At 49.8% G+C, this 20,313-nt stretch overlaps 2 protein-coding genes across 3 annotated transcripts; one reads left to right on the top strand and one right to left on the bottom strand.

Annotated features, from left to right (window-relative positions):
• Positions 6,330-13,876, top strand: LOC8079498 (protein CWC15 homolog). Its single transcript, XM_002457071.2, has 6 exons — positions 6,330-6,616; positions 12,091-12,197; positions 12,300-12,344; positions 12,427-12,514; positions 13,183-13,276; positions 13,367-13,876. The coding sequence occupies exons 1-6, from the start codon at positions 6,486-6,488 to the stop codon at positions 13,595-13,597; spliced, it is 696 nt and encodes a 231-aa protein (XP_002457116.1). The 5' UTR covers positions 6,330-6,485; the 3' UTR covers positions 13,598-13,876.
• Positions 15,971-19,392, bottom strand: LOC8081389 (endoglucanase 2). 2 transcript variants are annotated; one of them, XM_002454885.2, is made up of 5 exons: positions 18,714-19,392; positions 18,256-18,468; positions 17,769-17,969; positions 16,673-17,657; positions 15,971-16,539 (listed from the first exon to the last, which is right to left on the bottom strand). In XM_002454885.2, the coding sequence occupies exons 1-5, from the start codon at positions 18,969-18,971 to the stop codon at positions 16,232-16,234; spliced, it is 1,965 nt and encodes a 654-aa protein (XP_002454930.1). In that variant the 5' UTR covers positions 18,972-19,392; the 3' UTR covers positions 15,971-16,231. The 2 variants fall into 2 exon arrangements, with proteins under 2 accessions (XP_002454930.1, XP_021311552.1); XM_021455877.1 differs by having other exon boundaries at positions 15,971-16,536.

The following is a 20,313-nucleotide window of genomic DNA, read 5'->3' as shown; positions in this document are numbered from 1 at the left end:
CAAATTAAGATATGTGAATTGACTGCAGACACATGATACCGAGTCCAAATAAAATCTAAATTTGCAGACCACATATCAAAGGGGCAGTGTGAAATTTTTTGAGATGTGTTAGTTAGCAAGAAATGTGACAATAATTCTTTGGACGTCAAAAGTACAACTAAAAATGTCAATAGCAAAAAAAAAACAATGCTAATTTATTCGTGCATATCACCAAATGTTTATCCTAGATGTATCAACTATCCTAATAACAAAAAAAATTGCAAGACAGAAACTTATACCATGAATTTTGTGGTTGAGTTAACGAAGCCACTACATTTCCTTGCTATTAATAACCTAAAAATAATTCATAAAATAGAATTAGCACACATCAGCTATTGAAGATGTCAAAGTCCTTAGCCCACAAAAACCACAAAAGTACAAACAATGATGAGAACACAAGACATAATCGAAGATGAACCAGCATAGTATGTGAAGAACTTGCCTTATGGAAGGGTATAGAAATAGTCTTGGTTGTGTGATAGCGTGGAGGGACACCTGAGGGTGTGTCCAATGGCGGCGGCGAAATATCGAGAGGACGATGTTTGAGATTTAGGGTTAATAGTAAGAACTACGTAGGAGAATATAAAGGGCAGCGGAATCATTCGCTGACGTTGGATTTGATCCAACGATGAGAGAACACCGTGTTAGTTGCGACCCTATAGGTGGGCCTTATTCTTGAAGAAAATTCACTTGGTCGCGCATATAATTGGCGTCAATTGACTTTGTACTTACTAATTTCCAAATAATTAACCTATGTGTGTGTCATTAAAAAGAAAAATCTCTACGTTCAACATATAACCACACAAATCTACTATAAATCTAATAGTTAGATATGTGGTGGACAAAAATCCTTTGAAAGATTAAATTTGTCATATGGTGTTTTCCAAAGCACTAATCCCATTTGGTTCTAGAACTAGGCTTGGTTTTTGAGGCTGCATTGGATTAATTCAATTTAGTCACTTAGATACAAAATTCAACTTGAATTTCTTTGAAGGACTCATTTTCATGGTAGTAGGAACAATTGACTCGCCCCTCATCATTTCAGAGACTCAAGCTTGCCATGACACTACACAAGACTTGGGTGTTCATTGGCAATGTGTAGTTGAAAGGGTTGAATGGTCCTAAGAGGTGAGGTTCAAATGGGGCTCTAAAAAATTAAAGCATGAACTTCTTATGTAGCAAGATTCTACTTCACAGCGCCATAACAATATTGTCCTTTGGAGCAAAAATAGAACATATGAACTAAGAGCACACCATGAAAGGACCTAGAGGTCACTCAAATGTTACTTGCACACCACACCAAACAAAGAACTAAGCAAGGTCAATACTTGATGCAACAAAAGAGAGGACAAGATAAAACCAAATCCCCCTTAGAATTAGTTGCAAAAATGAATCCACAGTCCACTTTGGAGATCGAACAAGGTATAGAGTAATTGTTCGTAGCGTAAGCGTGGTGCTTAGGCTAGAAATACTCGTAGCTATCCCCTGTCTGGCTGGACCGGTGTGTAGTTGCATGGGACGTGGCAATCCCGTTGTTACCTTAGGAGCCTCCTCCCATCAGAAGGTTTGGTAGGACCTAAGCCCTGGTTAAGCATCCTCTATGGTGTCTCTTTTTCCAATGGTGTGTCCCCTTAGACCAGTAGTTTCAAAGCTTACCATAGGTTAGAATCAGACTATTGTAGTAGTCTTCTCGAATCGCTTATATCTTCACCACCTTGTAGTGTGACCCAGAGGTAATAGTAAGGACTTGGTTAGACATCGCATGCTTTCTCCTTGTGGATAAAACAAATACGATAATCTGGACTTATCTCTCGGGTGAAGTGCTCACCGATATGTAGTTGGTTTGCGTTGTCTTTTATTAAAGCCAGTGATTCTTTTCCTTATAAAAAGTGGCACACAGACAATTTATTTGGAAGTTGGTGAGTGTGAGTATCCTTTCAGTTGATGCTAACAATATATGGTCCCAATTGAGATATCTTCGAGAAAATAGGGCCCAGGCCAACAAACCTACCTTTCACCTAACACAACATCCTCCTACCGTTGGATCGAATCTAGTGGCTAGGAATATTTTTGTTGCCCTATATATTCTCCTGTATGGTTCTCGCTATTAACCCTAAGCCTCAAAGATTGCTCGTTCGATATTTCTCCGCCATCGCAAAACACACCCTCATCTTGCCCTCATTCAACTATACACGGCCTTCCATGCTATTGCACAACCAAATGATTTCTGCGACCTCCGATAGGGCTTGAAATTCATCACAAATTATGTAAGTTCACTTATTTATTGTGTTTTCATCTCTATTTCTACTTAAGTGTTTTTTTGTGGATTACGGACTTGGACATCTTTAATAGCCTCCGGTGCTAACTAATTCTTTGTTACGGTTATTTGCAGGTGATTAATGGTAAGAAAATATAGCGCTTCAACTCAATCACAAAATCATGGTATAAATTTCTTCCTTATATTTTTTGTTATTATTTCTCGAGGATAATTGATCTATCGAAGCGAAGTATTTGGTGATAACGCACGAGGGTAACATGTTTTTCTATGGGTCATATGTTTAGTTGTACTAGCGACCTCCAAAGATTAATTATCGCCATGTTTCTTGCTATGGATTTTTTTCTATTACACGACCGATCACATGACCCATGCACCCGCGCCTGGTGACTTCAGAGAGGAAGAAGAAAGTGGCTAGGGTTCCTGTGAGGAGTTCACCAGCAGTAGGATTCCAACGGGGTTAGGGTTTTATTCCCCTATGTCCTTAGAAGGGGGTTTAGGGGGCGGCTGTGACACAACGATGGAGGCAGGTGAGACGGCTATGAGGCTGGGCGACACGGGACGACGGTTGGCAATGCTGGCAATGGAGATGTCATAGCGAAGCTTGTCAGCACTCTGCCTTGGGTTTAGGGTGGGCGGGGTCAAGGGATGGGGACAGGAGGTGGTTGGCACGACAAGGCGGGGTAGGGGTGAGGGCAAGGATGATGCCAGCAAGCTTCCTTGTCTTTAGGGGAGGACAGGGTCGATAGGCGGCACGGTGAGGCGTCGAGAGCCACCAGCTACTGGTGGTGGAGGAGGAGAGGCGCACAGAGGGAGAACAAGATGGGGAAGAGGGGGTGAGCGCGAGGAAGACGATGGGGCGTGCATTAACGTGTCCTTCTTGCTAACACATTGGAAATTTTCATACTACCATTTGAGTTGTGCTCTATACAAAATCAGATTTCATTTTGATTTATAATCATGCGTCACCAGTCTAGTACATTTACATATATATTACTGATGAGCTGTAAGAACATAGAAATGTCCTTTATTAGAAGAACACCCTGCACGTTGTTGCGGGAAGTACAGATTTGTAATGAAATTTAACTATTCATACAATTCATAGAAAGAGATTAACTATTATAGACTAATATGTTAGTGGATAGCATGCCATACTGACGTGGACAACTAAATGTATGTTAGTGGATAGTGTGTCTTGCTAACATGGATATCATAATTATTTGTGCTAGTGAACTTTAACTGCGAGCGATAGTAGATTGCTAAGGTGGACACCTTGCATGTCAAGAAGAATCGCTAATAGGATTTTGCTTCATAAGAGTATCAGAATTACTGTTTTTTGAAATGAGTCACGGGGAAAACATTATTGCTCACCGGTCACCACGACGTGGCAGGGTGCTTTGTCAGTTCGTTGTTCTATTGTTGTTGCCTCAAAAAGGCTCAGGACATCCTTAGCATTCGAACGCAGTAACGTACCCGCCGTCAGTCTTCTAGTCTCATCATGCGCTCCCCTAGATCCTTCATCCACGCATGTCGAGTCCGAGCGACGTCCCGGACGCGGCGGCCGCCTGGGAGCAGCTGGCGTGGGGCACATCCCCGGGGCCTTAGCTGTCTACGACATGGCGGCGTTCGAGGGCACACGTTCGGCGCTGACTCACGCCGTGGAGGCCACGCACGTCGTCGTTCACGTGCTGTCACCGCCCATAGGCCTGGGCTACTTCACGGTGTTTGACGGCAGCCGCCGCCGCCGAGCCCGATCGAGGAGGAGGCGCGGTCGTCGAGAACGTGCCCGCCGTCGTGGTGGTCATCGCACTGGTGTTTGGAGAAAAAGCAGGTTCGTCGTCGCGAAATACGGCCCCTGCATGGCCGCGATATATCCCGCGACCACGCGTGCGATCGAGCTGGATCCCTATTCCCTGGAGCTCATCTCCGAAGCACATGCTCGTCACTAAGCTCCACAAGCTCGGTCGCCCCCGCGGGATCTCACGGCCATGCAGGCGTCGTCGTTCGCGATGACGAATTAGTTCTCGAGCACCAGCGCGGCGATGGCCGTCGCAGCGGCGGACGGACGGGCGCGTCCTCGCCATCAGTTTGCCATGGCTGCAGGCCGCCACCTCGTCTTGGAGTGCCCGGAATAGCTCCCGCACAGCACCGTCGTCCTCGTCCACCAGCCTACCACGTCGTCGCGTGACGTCCCGGCCGTCACCGAGCTGCGGACTATCGCCAGACAGCTCTATTGTTGGAACCGAACGGCGTTTCGGAGCGTGAACCTGACGACGCTAGACGGCGTTGACCACGGCGAGAGCTAGAAGATGAACTCAAGATAGAACTGTTTAGGCGCTGCCTAACGTAGCAGCTTTTCGGTCTATTATTTATGCTTTTATATACACATTATGCAGATACAATCTTGGCTTACTTGCCAAGGACTCCCCACGCCAGATCACGGTCGTGCGCAACTCCGTTGCACTGCGGAGCGCGCCGCTGGCGCTGGACTCTGACTGACTCAGCCCGGATCACGATCCAGCACGCCACCGATCGTGTCCTAGCCCACTACGACTAATGCATAACCTAAACAATAACTTGAATCAAAGATTACATCCGTTTGCTATCTAGTTTAGCTAACATCTATGTCGACCTGCCCCACGACTGCCGTAGCAGCGCAAGTAGGCGTTTGATCGGGCTCTGCGCCGGTGGCCACGCACGCCGAGGTGGCGGCCGTCCAACATTGAGGGTGGAGTAGTCGAGCCCCATGGGCGGCGAGAGCACCGTGAACGACGTCGCGGCCGCCACAGTATCGGTCAGCGCTGGTCAGATGCCCTTGATCGCCACCATGCCGTACGATAGGTATAGCTCCGGGGACATGCCCGCCTCCGGCCTTCCGGCGCCGCAGCCTCCTCTGGAGTGTTGCTCGTGCTCGACATGCATGGATGATGCATGGATCTGGCGAATTAATGGACGCTCGCTGCCACTACCAGCTTGGCAATTGTGCGCTGAAGAGATCAAACATGCATGTTTTAGTACCTACGGCTCAAATTAATAAAACTCGCCGTTCGATGAAGGAGTGTTGCACGACGTGATTGGGTGGGTGGGAGGTCGGTATATACGGTGATGCAAGATGCGTTCATGACGAGGACGACGCGTCCATGACGAGGTGGTCACCAGCTAGCGTGAACCCAGCGAGGACGACGTGACGGCCCTCGTCGCGTTGGTTCTCGAGAAGTACGTCGTCGTCATCGTGCACAAACGGCGGCGGCTCCAAGGCCGCGTCATCCCGCGACGGCGAGCTCGTCGATCGTGATCCTGGAGCGAGCAAATGGTGAAGCAGCTTAGCTTTCACCGACCCAGCTGCAGTGAGCGACCTCGATCCACGCATACGTGCTCGCGCTTGCGGGATAACACCGGCCGGCTTGGAGGCGCCGTACGTGCAGTGCCTAGTTGCCGACGAGCGACAAGGTACTTCTCGTGCACCAGCGCGACGATGGCCGTCGTGTCCTGGCCGTGTTCAACCTGGCTGACCGCCACCTCATCATGGACGTCGACGACGTACTTCCGCGCATGACGGCTTATTCACTTGTCTTATAATCAGCGAATAATATTTTCAGTCATGATTTTTTTAGACCAGTGAACAGGCTGGCCGTCATCCACCACCCACCCTACCACGTCGTGTGGCATCCCGTCGCCGAACCCCAAGGTTGCTTGTCTTGTCTTGTCGCCGGACGGCTCTTCGATGGGCAATTGTTCTGCTCCATGTCAATGGGCGAGGCGTGTTCAGATTCCCGAAGCTGCAGGCTGCAGCAGCATGCACAGAAGGAAAGCTTGGATGGATCGGTCATCTAGCGGGCCGCACGACAGCCAGTCGACTGGCCCATCTAAGCCCACGACACCACACGTACGCGGGCCAAGTACGCAACTGGTCGCCATGGGCGTTTTTTCTCAAAAAGAAAAAAAACTGGTCGCCATGGCCCATGGGCCAGCCTAGCCTGTCCTTCCCCTCCGCCGCCGCCTTGCTCGTCGCGTGACGTCAGCTCGTGCGTCGGCCTACCTCTCCTCGCTGTTTCGGAGCCCCGGGGCCGGGGGGAAGGCCAACCCGACCGTCCCACCGCGTCGTCTCCCTCCTCGTCTCCTCTCCTCTCCTCTCGCGTCCGCAGCTTCCCTTGCAGGCTAGGGTTTGCAGATGACGACGGCGGCGCGCCCCACCTGGGCGCCGGCCAAGGGCGGCAACGAGCAGGGGGGCACCCGCATCTTCGGCCCCTCCCAGAAGTACTCCTCCCGCGACCTCGCCGCGCACACCTCCCTCAAGCCCAGGTATTCTCCCTACCTTCCATCTGCCTCTCTCAACTTTCCTCGATTTTTGGGGCCAGGATTTTCGATTTGGGGGCCGATTCCCCGATTAGAGCACCTGCCGTCGGTTTGATGCTAGCACGAGATAATCGCCATGGTGTGTCCGCCTCATACGCCGGTGCCCAACCCTAGCCTTTAGATTTTCGCGCTTGCCACGCCAATTGCCCAGTACAGGATGCTTAATCTTGCTTGATAGCCTTTTGTTTTCTGTACCAGGTGTTATCTATTACTCCTTATAAAAAATCGAATTACATTTGGTGCCCGCGTTAAGGCTTCAGAATCAGTTTTTTTTAGTGCTGCAAAGTATATTGAAATATCTATAAGAGGTCGTGGTTTTAATTTCTTCCTGCATCATTTTCTTTTCGTACATCTGTTCGGAGTTGTTTTACTGCTACATTACAGCTACCACTACTTGAATAGATTAAGATGCCATTCAGTACAAAGTAATCTCTACCTGCCGCTATCTGCTGATGTTGAGGCCGTTTGACTATTCATTTCACTGGGAGTGGCATGGTTTTCAGTTCATAAGGGACAAAAAAAAAGTTAAACATGCCATGCTGATATATTAGTTATAATCTTTGTAAGTACACAAGAAACAGTTATTTGCAGAGTCTACCCTGTCTGCTGTTGTTCAGTTGCCATGATCATCTACATATTGCAACCGACATCCAGCAGGACATCTTGCTTCTACAGCATCCACTTTTCACCAGTTTACTGTTAAGATTGTAGTCCGAAAAATGAAGTGATTGAAGAATTTTTGAGAAATAGAACCTGACAGAAATTTCCTTAAACCTAATCCATGTAAACATGTTATATTGTCGGACCCATTTGCCTAATTAGCCATTGACAAACACAAAGCAAATCATTTTAGGGATCCTGACTTGATAACAGGATTCATAGTTAGCTGGCAAGATGCAGGATATGCAGTTCCTAGTTGGTATTTAGGAAAGGTGGATATAGTGTGGTGCATCAGGTATTTCTAAGACTTATCTATTTTTTGCATTCATGAGGTGCACAAATTTAATTCATACTCTCTTTATGCTTGATTTGGTCGAGGGACCTGAAGAAGCGTTCATTATTTTCTTCAACAACCTCTTTTAATATTCGGTTACATGTAGATAGCTGTTCATTTTTAAAGATTCTGGTAAGGCATGCATGTTTTACTACACTGAATTGGTATGGTGTCTCATAGGAGAACTATACAGTGCTTAATCCCGCTTGTTTAGCTTGTCATGCATAGTGTTTTGCGTCGTAAAAATAGTCTCCAACGGAAGATCCATACTAGACATCCATTTTGGATACGAGGCCAGTAGGAACGCAAATATGCGTTTTCTAGAGAGAAGATGCAAATCTCTGCCACACGAGGAATGGAGAAGGTGGATGAAGGAGAGAGCACCGGGTGTTGCCATCGGGCGTGAGCTCGGGAGAGACGCGGCCGCCGCCACGCGCGACCTTGGGGAGCCATCGCCGTCGGGATCTGGGGGCCGCCGTCGCCGGGATCCAGGGGGCCGCTCCCGCATGCGAGCTTGGGGAGCCACCGTCGCCGGGGTCCAAGGGGTGCACGGAGGAGGAGGAGGAGGAGGAGGAGGAGGAGGAGGAGGAGAGGCCGAAGAGAGAAGAGCTTGCCGAAGGAGGCGAGCCGCTGCAGAGGACTGGAGGAGGCGCGAGGCGGGCGGACGAGGTGGAAGAGAAGGGCTCTCTTTTTTATTTTGCGTTGTGTTGTTGGAGAAGTGATTTTATGCATGCCTAACTTCTCTCGTGTGCGTGGCCCAAACCGTGAAATGGATCTCTGATTTGGGTCCGTATTGTTGGAGATAGCCTAAGAAGCGCAAACTTGGAGCATCAGGCCAAGTCAAAGTGCTGATAGAGAGTGGCAATTTTGGAAAGGGAGTCAAAATGCTGATAGAGTGGCAATTTTGGAAAGCAAGTCAAAGTGCTGATCGAGAATAGAAATCTTGGTAAACCAATCAGTGACTTTGACTTCAAGTGAACAAAATTCCACTCAAGAAAACTTCTTGGGTTAGCCTATTCGCTTGAGCTTATCAGCCGAATTTATCAATCATTTAGCAGTGTTTTTTTTCTCATACAATAAATCAGTCATCAATACTTTCTGTCATGGCTTATTAGCCAAATAAACAAAGAGATCAAACCGCTCCAGTCTTTTCAGAATCTCAAATTCCATTATGTTGTAGTTGTAGCATACAATTCATCTTACTATTCCAATTCCAATCACCACACAACTAAACAAGCAACACACTATAGCTGCTGAATGCTTCTATATTAATGGACAATGAGGATGACCGAGATCGTTACTAGCCCCATCACTCGTTGCCCCCTTTTCTTTTGTAAACCTCCATTTCACTCCTTCCACATAATAAACACACACAAAGGGCACTCGCTACTTCGGGTGCCGTATCAGAGGAGCTTGTAGCCGGTGACCCAGACGTCGGCCGGCGGCGCGGCCTGGACGTACACGAACGAGGCGCTCTTGCCGGCGGGCAGCGACGGCAGCCCGCTCGGGAGCACGTAGCCGTACCGCGCCTTGTTGACGCCCCACACCTGGCCGTAGAGCTTGGAGATGCCGATGTGGAGCTCGTGGACGGTCTTGATGAGCGACCTGTTGGTCACCGTCACCGCGTACCGGTGGTACGTCTTGCCCCGCTCCGTCCACGACGCCGTCGCGTTCTGCTCGATCTCAATGGGCGACGCGTGCTCAGGAGCTGCTGCAGCATGCACAGAACGAAGCTCGGATCAGTCATCGCGTCAAGAGAATCTTGAGAACAGCGATGTATAATCAGATGACATGTATGTTCATGCAGTTACTGCATCAAGAAGTAGAAAATTTTGAGTGATTACCCGGAGTAGGAGATGGCAGTGAGGTCCGATTAATGGCCGTGGAGGAAGAAGCTTCTGCAGGCAAATCGGCGGCGACAGAGTGGTGACCAAACCTGCCGCCGCCGTGACCGGCGGCCAACCGAGCGAGCACGCCCATGAGCGGGGCGTTGTTGTAGGTGGTGGCCTCCGTCTGCTCGTAGTTATCCCTCTCGTCGGCGAAGTTGTCGTACTCGTCGGGCCCGCCGACGGTGGCGCCGTCGAGCAGGTTGGGGTTGGCGCTCCGGCGGTGGTACCAGCTGCTGTACCCGGCCTGGCAGCTGACGAACGAAGGGTTGGCCTTGACGGAGACGATGGAGGCGCCGCGGTGGTGCGCCTGCCGCGGGTACGTTGCGCCTAAACCCTAAACCCTAAACCCTAAACCCTAAACCCTAAACCATGTAGCTCGTCGCCCTCGGGTTGCTGCCCAGGATGTAGTCCACCTGGGACCTAGCGAAGGCCAGGAGCTCCGACGGCTGCGCGGACGACCCGCCGGACGGGCACTGCGCGGCCTGCCCCGCTGCGGCGAGGTGGTCGGCGTAGGCGGCGAGGAGGAAGGCGGCGCTGGTCACGAACTGCACGTTGTTCCAGCTCTGGTGGTAGACCATCCCGCCGGGCGTCCGGCGCACGCTGTTGGCGCCGCCCCTGCCGAGGCAGGAGCACGCGAACAGGTCCGCCTTCTGCTTGTACCGCCGCAGCACGTTGGCGTGCGCTCCGGCGTTGCCGCCACGCCGCAGGAGGAACATGGCGGCCAGGACCTGCACGCCGGGGTACTTGACGTCCCAGCCGAACTGGTTGATGGACCAGCCGGTACCGCCCAGCGCGTCGGCGTTGGTGGCCAGGTAGTCCAGGTACCGCGACTCGCCGGTCGCCTCGTGCAGCCACGCCGCCGCCCACAGCAGCTCGGCGCCGTACCCGCTCGACGAGGCGTAGTACTTGCGCGCCACCGTGATGCTGCTGTCGTACCGGCCCCGGTACTTGTCGGCGAAATCGAACAGCTACAAACATATTTCCATCGTGTTCGTCAACAATCTTGGTGAAAGATGCATGCAAGCAATCGTACAATTGGTGCCCGCGTTAAGGCTTCAGAATCAGTTTATTTTTTTTAGTGCTGCAAAGTATATTGAAATATGAATAAGGGGTCGTGGTTTTAATTTCTTTCAGCATCATTTTCTTACATCTGTTCGGAGTTGCTTTACTGCTATATTACAGCTATACAACTACTACAATAGATTAAGATGCCATTCAGTACAAAGTGATGTCTACCCGCCGCTATCTGCTGATGTTGAGGCCGTTTGACTATTCATTTCACTTTACATATTAGTATTTCTATTGGTGGGGTTGGGAGTGGCATGGTTTGCAGTTCATAAGGGACCAAAAAAAAGTTCACATTCATGATTACAAAATATGCCTTGCTGATATATAGTTTTAATCTTTGTAAGTACAACAACAAACAGTTGTTTGCAGAGTCTACCAAAAACCGAAGCAGATGGCTGTCTGCTGTTGTTCAGTTGCCATGATCATCTACATATTGCAACCGACATCCAGCAGGACATCTTGCTTCTAGAGCATCCACTTTTCACCAGTTTACCGTTAAGATTGTAGTCCGAAAAATGAAGTGATTGAAGAATTTTTGAGAAATAGAACCTGACAGAAATTTCCTTAATCCTAATCCATGTAAACATGTTATATTGTCAGATCCATTTGCCTAATTAGCCCTTGACAAACGCAAAGCAAATCATTTTAAGGATCCTGACTTGATAACAGGATTCATAGTTAGCTGGCAAGATGCAGGATATGCAGTTCCTAGTTGGTATTTAGGAAAGGTGGATATAGTGTGGTGCATCGGGCATTTCTAAGACTTATCTATTTTTTGCATTCATGAGGTGCACAAATTTAATTCACACTCTCTTTATGCTTGATTTGGTCAAGGGACCTGAAGAAGTGTTCATTATTTTCTTCAACAACCTCTTTTAATATTCCGTTACATGTAGATAGCTGTTCATTTTTAAAGATTCTGGTAAGGCATGCATGTTTTACTACACTGAATTGGTATGGTGTCATAGGAGAACTATACAGTGCTTACTTTTGCTCCTCCTCCAACGATTGTATGACTGCCACCATGTATGTAATTTGGATTACATATGCAAATCGAAAAGGGCCAGTGAGTTTCTTATGCAAGGTTGAAGATTTCCCAATATCCAGCAAGTAACTTGAGATTCTATATTGTATAGGAAAACAAGGCATAAAATATAGATTTTGCCATTTTGGTTACATGTCTGTTGTATAATGTATTATTGTTTTTTTTACTTTGGAGAGGTGATGATTGTGTCGATGTCAACTGTAGTCATTTACGAATCTTAATCTTTGCCTTTGCTTCATTAAGGCAAAGACAATTCCAGCATCACCAACTTATTGCTTAGAAAGATGTATATGCTCCCTGTTAGTATCTGGGAATCACAACTAGCCCTCTCAGACATGGTTAAGATATATATTTACGCTGGCTGTGAATATGTCAGGCTGAGGTTTGTCCCTTCATAACTCACTATTTTTGCCCATTTATACAGAAAAGATGGTCAACAGACCCAAGAGGAGTTACAGAAGAGGAACCTCAGGGAGGAACTTGAGGAACGCGAGCGCAAGCACTACTCTTCCAAGGATAAGTCCTATTCTGGTACACCTACTTTTTCTGTCTCGCTCTTTTGTTTTCTCCCTTCAGGATAAGTTTCTGACTGGTATGTACAATCAGTAACAATGTGTATCTTCTTGCCTGCAGAAGAAAGAGACCGGCGGAAAAGCTCAAGCCAGCTACTCTTAGAAGGTTGGTGGAACGAACACAGCATCAATATCTGTTTATGTTGTGGCTTAGTGGTGACTGATTCCTTTCTTGTTGTAACTCATAGGTTCAAAGAGAGAGGCAGAGGATAAGATAGTTCCACGAGAAATCGATGCAGATGACTCTGATGTGGAGCCTAAAAGTGATGATGAGAGGTCTGTACCATTGTCCTTCTCAGTGATGAGTATTTTATGAACCCTTTTCTGAAATGCTGCTAGGATTATTCTTTTGTTAGCAGGATGAACTTGACTTGCAACTGCATTAACTATTTTCGAGAATGGTTTCAATTTTTTTTCCTGTGTCACCTTCAATAAAAATTTCGATAGCCACAAGGCTACTCAATTCTGGGGTAGTGGTTCGTATACCCACAAGGCTCTCTGTTGCCCCCCTGCACAGATAAGCAGCTTGCTTACCAGCACACCCACACACTCACTATGGCTAGAGGTAGAACAAGAGGTGAACACAGCACACACACACTCTCTCTCTGTCTCTCTGAAACTCTGAATGTGGCAACTGAACTGCCCTTTTTCATTGCATTTGAGGTAGTATATATACAACTACATGTCCCTCTACCAGGTACACTAAGGTATGGCTGATTATGTCTTACATACTCACTTCTGGAGTAGTGGCTGTTATACATTATTGCGCATTGCCTAGCATAGTGGCACGCTTAGTTTGCTTTGATAAGGCCGCCTTCACTTCAAATTTGCACAGAAGATAAGGCAACATCTTTCTTGACATTGTTTAGGCAAATATCTTATTTCAGTTTACCACTTCACTATGCTTGGTTGCTCTTACACATTGAATGCCAAATTGTGTTCAGTGATGAAGATGATGACGACGACGACGACACTGAAGCTCTAATGGCAGAGCTTGAGAGGATTAAGAAAGAAAGAGCTGAGGAGAAGCTTAGAAAGGTTTGTTATCTTTGCATCTTTGTCGTTGTGTCATGATTTTATGTTTTTGTACATTGGATTATGGAACATAACAAGAATTGTTCCATTCAGGAGCGGCAACAAGCAGAAGAGGAGGCCAAGATGAAGGAGGCTGAACTGATGCGGGGAAACCCTTTGATTAATATCAACAATCCTGGCTCCTTCAGTGTTAAGAGAAGGTGGGACGATGATGTGGTTTTCAAGAACCAAGCACGTGGAGAGACCAAGACACCGAAACGGTTCATCAATGATACCATCAGGAGTGATTTCCACCGTAAATTTCTTCAGAGGTACATGAAGTGATGGTACCGCTGTGTACAACTTACATGTCTCCGCTCCTTGTATGGGAGAGCATTGGTTCAGTTGGGAGCTCTTATCGTTGTTATGTTTGTGTACGAGTGAAAGACCAGCATAGCATTGGTTCAGTTGAGAGCTCTCATCGTGTTAAGTTTGTGTACGAGTGAAAGGCCATTATTGTGTTGCTGTATGAAACAAAAGTATAAACATCTGTCGGCATCTTAACAAAGCTGTACTGAGCAATACATATCTTATCTGAATGTGCCAAGGTCCTATTTTTCTATATTTCATTTGATGGTATTTGATTTAAATCATATTTAAGTATGATGTATAGGAGAATATATGAGTTTGATTTAAATATATTTTTCTATCTTAGTGGTGCGGGCAGATTAATATTGATTTAGACCTCATGTCATACGATTAGTAAGTTTAGGAGCTTTCATGTCCAGTTTACAAGTTTGGGACCTCGATGGCATCCTCAAGTTATTGTGATTTGGACCTCACATTATACGATTAGGAATACAGACTTATTGTTATTTGGACTCACATTATACAATTTGGGACTTTAGAAGTTAAACTTGTGATTTAGACCTCACGTTATGTGATTAGGACTTTTTAAGTTTCAGGACATGAATGACACCCTAAGTCAAGTTCGAAGATAAAAGCAACTTCAGCAATGACTTCACAGCTTCTTCTCTAACGGTCACGCGACGAGGAGAGGAGGCCGCAACACTTCTTTGGTGGCCGCGCTACGAGAGGAAGATGTCGTGCTACGGCTTCAAGCTGGCGAGGAGGTTGGATCTAGCGGCGGCAGGGGAGGCAGCGTGCCCGGGCGAGTAAGCAGCGCACGAGTGGGTTTATCAGTTTGGTCTAGAACCCGAGTTGAGAGGAGGATCTAAGGCCTAAGGGTTCTCAGAGTCCCGTTAGAGTGCACTTTTATTTTGTTGCCTCTGAGCCCTTAAAAAGTATAACTAAGGCTCAGGTAGGACTGGAGCCTCTATAAGGCTGTCTCCAACAACCGATAGCTAAATCGGTGACCCATTCTACGATTTGGGTTCCCTGCACCAGATGGGTCACAGACCTAAAACCGTGCTTCTCCAACAACGACCCCAGCTTCCTGGTGAACTCCGTCTCGCCCCCGTTGTTGTCTTGGGCCCACATCACCGTCGTCGTCGGCTCCCTTGCCGGTGAGCGCCCTCCCCTGCACGGCCTCCTCTCTTCTTCCCTCCCTCCCCTCCCTCCCTCCCTCAAGCGTTTCCTCCCAGCCCAGATCCGGGGAGGCAGCCAAGCCGGCGGCTCCAGAGGTGCTCCCATGGCGCCGCTCGCCTCCCTCCCCACCTCGCCGTCTTTGTTGCCCCCCCTCCTCGTCGGCGAGCTTCCTCCCCTGCGTGGCCTCCTTCCTTCCCGACGAGGCAGCCAAGCCGTGCGGCTCCGGAGGTGCTCCCATGGCGGCGGCGCCTCCCTTGCTGCCTCGCTGTCGTCAGTCCCGCCTCACCGTCGTCTTCAGGCTCTGTCACCGGTGAGCTCCCGCTGTGTTCCCACCTTGCACCCACCACTGCTCCACCTCGACCCCACCACTACGGGCGTCGAAGACTTTGCGTCTTGCAGAAAGACGATGCAAATTTGCGTTGTTGTTGGCCTCCACCCAAAATGACTACTTGCTTTGAGTCTTCTGTTGGCAGCGACGAAGCCAGCAGGGGGGCTAGGGGGGCTCCAGCCCCTCCTACCGCTGCTGGCCCAGTGGAATTTTTAGTGCTATTCTTCTAATTTTAGACACAAATTTATAAGGTAGGGTGGACTGAACACTTTATTTTTTAGATATATTTTGTGAATTTCATCGTTAATCTATATTTACGAAGAGTAATAGTAGAGCTAAGTTGATATATAACTTTTGTTCAGCCCCTCCTAAATTTTTTTTCTGGCTTCGTCCCTGTCTGTTAGAGCCAGTTTTCATCACCTATTTACACTGTGCACTACCTATTTTAGGTTTAGGTCTCCCTTTGCATGAGCTGTTGGAGACAGTCTTAATGCGCAAACTTGGAGCATCAGGCCATCGACGAAGATATCCTTTCAAACTCGATGAACCGTTGGATTTGGAAAGCGAGTCGTGCTGATAGAGAGTGGCAATTTTGGAAAGCGCTGATCGAGAATAGAAATCTTGGTAAACCAATCAGTGACTGTGACTTCAAGTGAACAAAATTCCCACCAGTATGCAAATAGTACAAACTTAGCCACTGAAAAAAACTTCTTGGGTTAGCCTATTCGCTTGAGCTTATCAGCCGAATTTATCAGCCATCCAACAATGATTTTCTCTCATAACAAATCAGTCATCAATATTTTCTGTCATGGCTTATGAGCTAAATGAACAAGACGGTCCAGTTTTTTTAGAACTCAAATTCCATTATGTTGTATTGTAGCATACAATTCATCTTACTATTCCAATTCCAATCACCACACAACTAAACAAGCAACACACTATAGCTGCTGAATGCTTAACTTCTATATTAATGGACAATGAGGATGACCGAGATCGTTACTAGCCCCATCACTCGTTGCCCCCTTTTTTTGTAAACCTCCATTTCACTCCTTCCACATAATAAACACACACACAAAGGGCCACTCGCTACTTCGGGTGCCGTATCAGAGGAGCTTGTAGCCGGTGACCCAGACGTCGGCCGGCGGCGCGGCCTGGACGTACACGAACGAGGCGCTCTTGCCGGCGGGCAGCGACGGCAGCCCGCTCGGGAGCACGTAGCCGTACCGCGCCTTGTCGACGCCCCACACCTGGCCGTAGAGCTTGGAGATGCCGATGTGGAGCTCGTGGACGGTCTTGATGAGCGACCTGTTGGTCACCGTCACCGCGTACCGGTGGTACGTCTTGCCCCGCTCCGTCCACGACGCCGTCGCGTTCTGCTCGATCTCAATGGGCGACGCGTGCTCAGGAGCTGCTGCAGCATGCACATAACGAAGCTCGGATCAGTCATCGCGTCAAGAGAATCTTGAGAACAGCGATGTATAATCAGATGACATGTATGTTCATGCAGTTACTGCATCAAGAAGTAGAAAATTTTGAGTGATTACCCGGAGTAGGAGATGGCAGTGAGGTCCGATTAATGGCCGTGGAGGAAGAAGCTTCTGCAGGCAAATCGGCGGCGACAGAGTGGTGACCAAACCGGCCGCCGCCGTGACCGGCGGCCAACCGAGCGAGCACGCCCATGAGCGGGGCGTTGTTGTAGGTGGTGGCCTCCGTCTGCTCGTAGTTATCCCTCTCGTCGGCGAAGTTGTCGTACTCGTCGGGCCCGCCGACGGTGGCGCCGTCGAGCAGGTTGGGGTTGGCGCTCCGGCGGTGGTACCAGCTGCTGTACCCGGCCTGGCAGCTGACGAACGAGGGGTTGGCCTTGACGGAGACGATGGAGGCGCCGCGGTGGTGCGCCTGCCGCGGGTACGTGGCGCCGTACCCGACCATGTAGCTCGTCGCCCTCGGGTTGCTGCCCAGGATGTAGTCCACCTGGGACCTAGCGAAGGCCAGGAGCTCCGACGGCTGCGCGGACGACCCGCCGGCCGACGGGCACTGCGCGGCCTGCCCCGCCGCGGCGAGGTGGTCGGCGTAGGCGGCGAGGAGGAACGCGGCGCTGGTCACGAACTGCACGTTGTTCCAGCTCTGGTGGTAGACCATCCCGCCGGGCGTCCGCCGCACGCTGTTGGCGCCGCCCCTGCCGAGGCAGGAGCACGCGAACAGGTCCGCCTTCTGCTTGTACCGCCGCAGCACGTCGGCGTGCGCTCCGGCGTTGCCGCCACGCCGCAGGAGGAACATGGCGGCCAGGACCTGCACGCCGGGGTACTTGACGTCCCAGCCGAACTGGTTGATGGACCAGCCGGTCCCGCCCAGCGCGTCGGCGTTGGTGGCCAGGTAGTCCAGGTAGCGCGACTCGCCGGTCGCCTCGTGCAGCCAGGCCGCCGCCCACAGCAGCTCGTCGCCGTACCCGCTCGACGAGGCGTAGTACTTGCGCGCCACCGTGATGCTGCTGTCGTACCGCCCCCGGTACTTGTCCGCGAAATCGAACAGCTACATATAACATATATACATATATGTTTCCATCGTGTTCGTCAATAATCTTGTTGGAGAATATGACATCAAAGTACAATGCATGTCGATCCTGGTCTCCGCCATACGTACCTGCTTGGAGTGCTGGAGTAGAGTGTTGCCGTAGCCGGGGTTGGAGCTGCGGAACACGAGCGACGCCGCCGCCATTGCTGCCGCGGTCTCCCCGGCGAGTTCGGAGCCGGGGTTCTGGGGGTCAAGGCGGTAGGCCTGACGGCTCGTCGTCATGTCCTCCGGCCGCATCCAGCAGTCGTGGTCCGAGTCACCATCGCCGACCTGCATGCATGTGACAGATCATCAGCAGTGTTTTTAGCTTCAGATTATCTGTCAAATCTGTCTCACATTCAACGATGGTTTTCTCCAAATTAGCGAACAGTAGTCATGGTTTATTAGCGAACAGGAAAAAGTTACCCAACGACTAGTGCATGCATGCAGGGTGCAGGTGAATAGGTGATGGAATCATGGAATGGAATGGAATTAAACGGGAGGGTTGACAAAGCAAGCAGAGCGTGACGTGTCAGCCAGGCGGCGCGGCGGGGTGTAGAGGAACCAACCAACACACCTCTCCGTACAGGACGTTGGGCTCCGGGTGCGCCTTGACCAGGTAGTCCGTGCCCCACTTAATGGCCTCGACGGCGTGGCCGAGCTCGCCGGCCGCCGCCATCTGTTTGCCGTACTCGAGAACGCTCCACGACATCATGGTCACCGTGAACGCCATCGGCAGGCCGAACTTGACGTTGTCGCCGGCGTCGTAGTAGCCGCCCACAAGATCCACCTGGACCAAAAAAAAATAACGGCAGGTGTAAATGTAATCCATGGCAATTAAGTGGAACAATGCTGGTTTTAGTATCCATCATATGTAGCCGATCGAGCTATATATAGAAAATGCTGATGATTTGTTTCCAAATTACTAATAAATGCCAAGAAAACAAATGCGCGCGGGACGTGCATGTGCACGCAAAGATGGTAAGTATCCAAGAACAAGGAGAGCAGGTCGGATCCGTGACGCGTACGGCGTACCCCGTTGGCCTTGCCGTCGCGCAGGCCGGAGTCGGCGCGCCAGGAGACCCTCTGGCTGCCGGGGAGCCGCCCGGACCGCTGCGCCTCGAAGTAGAGGATGCTCTTGCTCAGCGCCTGGCGGTAGTCGTGCCCGGCGGCCGACGCCACTTGCGTCGTCGCGGCGGCGAGCGCCATGGCGAGGCCAATAAGCACGACGGCCATGGAGTCCACCACCGCGCCGCGCGATCCCCCGCCTCCTCGTCCTCCTCCCCTGGCCATGGCGGAGGGCGCCCCAGAAACTAGCCGAGAAAGGAAGGAAGGAAGGGACGACGGCGCAATGGGCAGCGATGATCTCCGTTTTGGGTGGAGGCAGTAGATGCAGACGAGGGCGTATTTATAGCACGGAGCGCTGGGGAAGAAGAAGCCGAGAGGGCGACGACGATGAAGCGAGGAAAGGAAAAATTTTGTTGCATCACAAAGGCAAGGCTGATGGTATGTCCGTAAGTATGTGCTTGTGCTCCCGGACTCCTGGTTTCAGGGAGTGAAGTTTGCACCAGTCCCAGCCTCCCAGGCTACTGATGCGCTTGTCATTTGCTTGCTGTGATCCTTCCAAAATCTTTGGCAGACGGTTGGTTGCATTTGTGCGAAAGATGACAACGGCTACTGTGCTGAACTCCTGCGATGATTCGGAAGTCCAGCCAGGCACTCTTTCTGAGGCGAAACTTGGGAGTGAAAGCCACACCACGCCTGACCGCCATTTACGGCCGTAAAATGCGCCATTTGCTCGACTCAATACTAACGTTACCTTTTTTTCAAATCAAATTAAAAAAAAATCCTAACGTTAAAAGCAAAAGATTTTTTTTAAAAAAAACGTTGGGATAGGCCGCCGAGTTAGTTAGCAGTGGCAACGGTAAAAACTTTTTTTTCGCCGGGTAATTAAAAACGTGTTAACGTTAGGGATTACGAATTCTCTACCACTCGTCTGAAGTTAGCTATCGCCGGTTGGAAATACAGTAAGATCTTGCATCGGAACCGGATTTGTGCATTTTTCTGGTTGATCTGTCGGATAAACCTGAGCTCATACGTCTGAACTGAACGTAGCTGATGAGCCTAAAGCTAAGCTAGAAGAGGAATGGAACGGAGTGAGTGATCTTCTTCTGAACTTGTTGGCTCTTTGCCCACTCCCGTCAGGGAAACAAATCCATTTCCGAGAAACTGATGAAACTTGGCTGCTGGCAGCTGCAGATGCAGAGGGGATCAGGAGATCATCAGAAGACAGAAGAGGCCGTACGTTTCTCTGAGCTCTGAAAGACGGAAACGGAAGGAAGAAAGCGACGATCGACGACAGGCCTTTGGTCCACACTTCGCTGCATAATTCCTGTGTCTTCACTCACTGTTGGACGCCCGGCCTGGCGCCAAGAACTAACAACAATTATTCCTGGTGGTCTGGGGATATGGGAGCGTTGAATATGTATGTATGTTGACTCAAGCAGGACTAGATCGTCAGACTATTCTTGGTGGTCTGGGTTGACCACGTTAGCACACTGCTGATATGATTCATTGTCAGGCTCGCTTGAATCGCGCTGCGGACCTGCAGCGATTTATGGTGCGCGGCATGCAG

This window comes from Sorghum bicolor, chromosome 3 (genome assembly GCF_000003195.3).
Source record: "Sorghum bicolor cultivar BTx623 chromosome 3, Sorghum_bicolor_NCBIv3, whole genome shotgun sequence".
NCBI lineage: Eukaryota > Viridiplantae > Streptophyta > Magnoliopsida > Poales > Poaceae > Sorghum > Sorghum bicolor.
The sequence above is the reverse complement of the archived record's forward strand: the minus strand, read 5'-3'. Positions and strand labels throughout refer to the sequence as shown.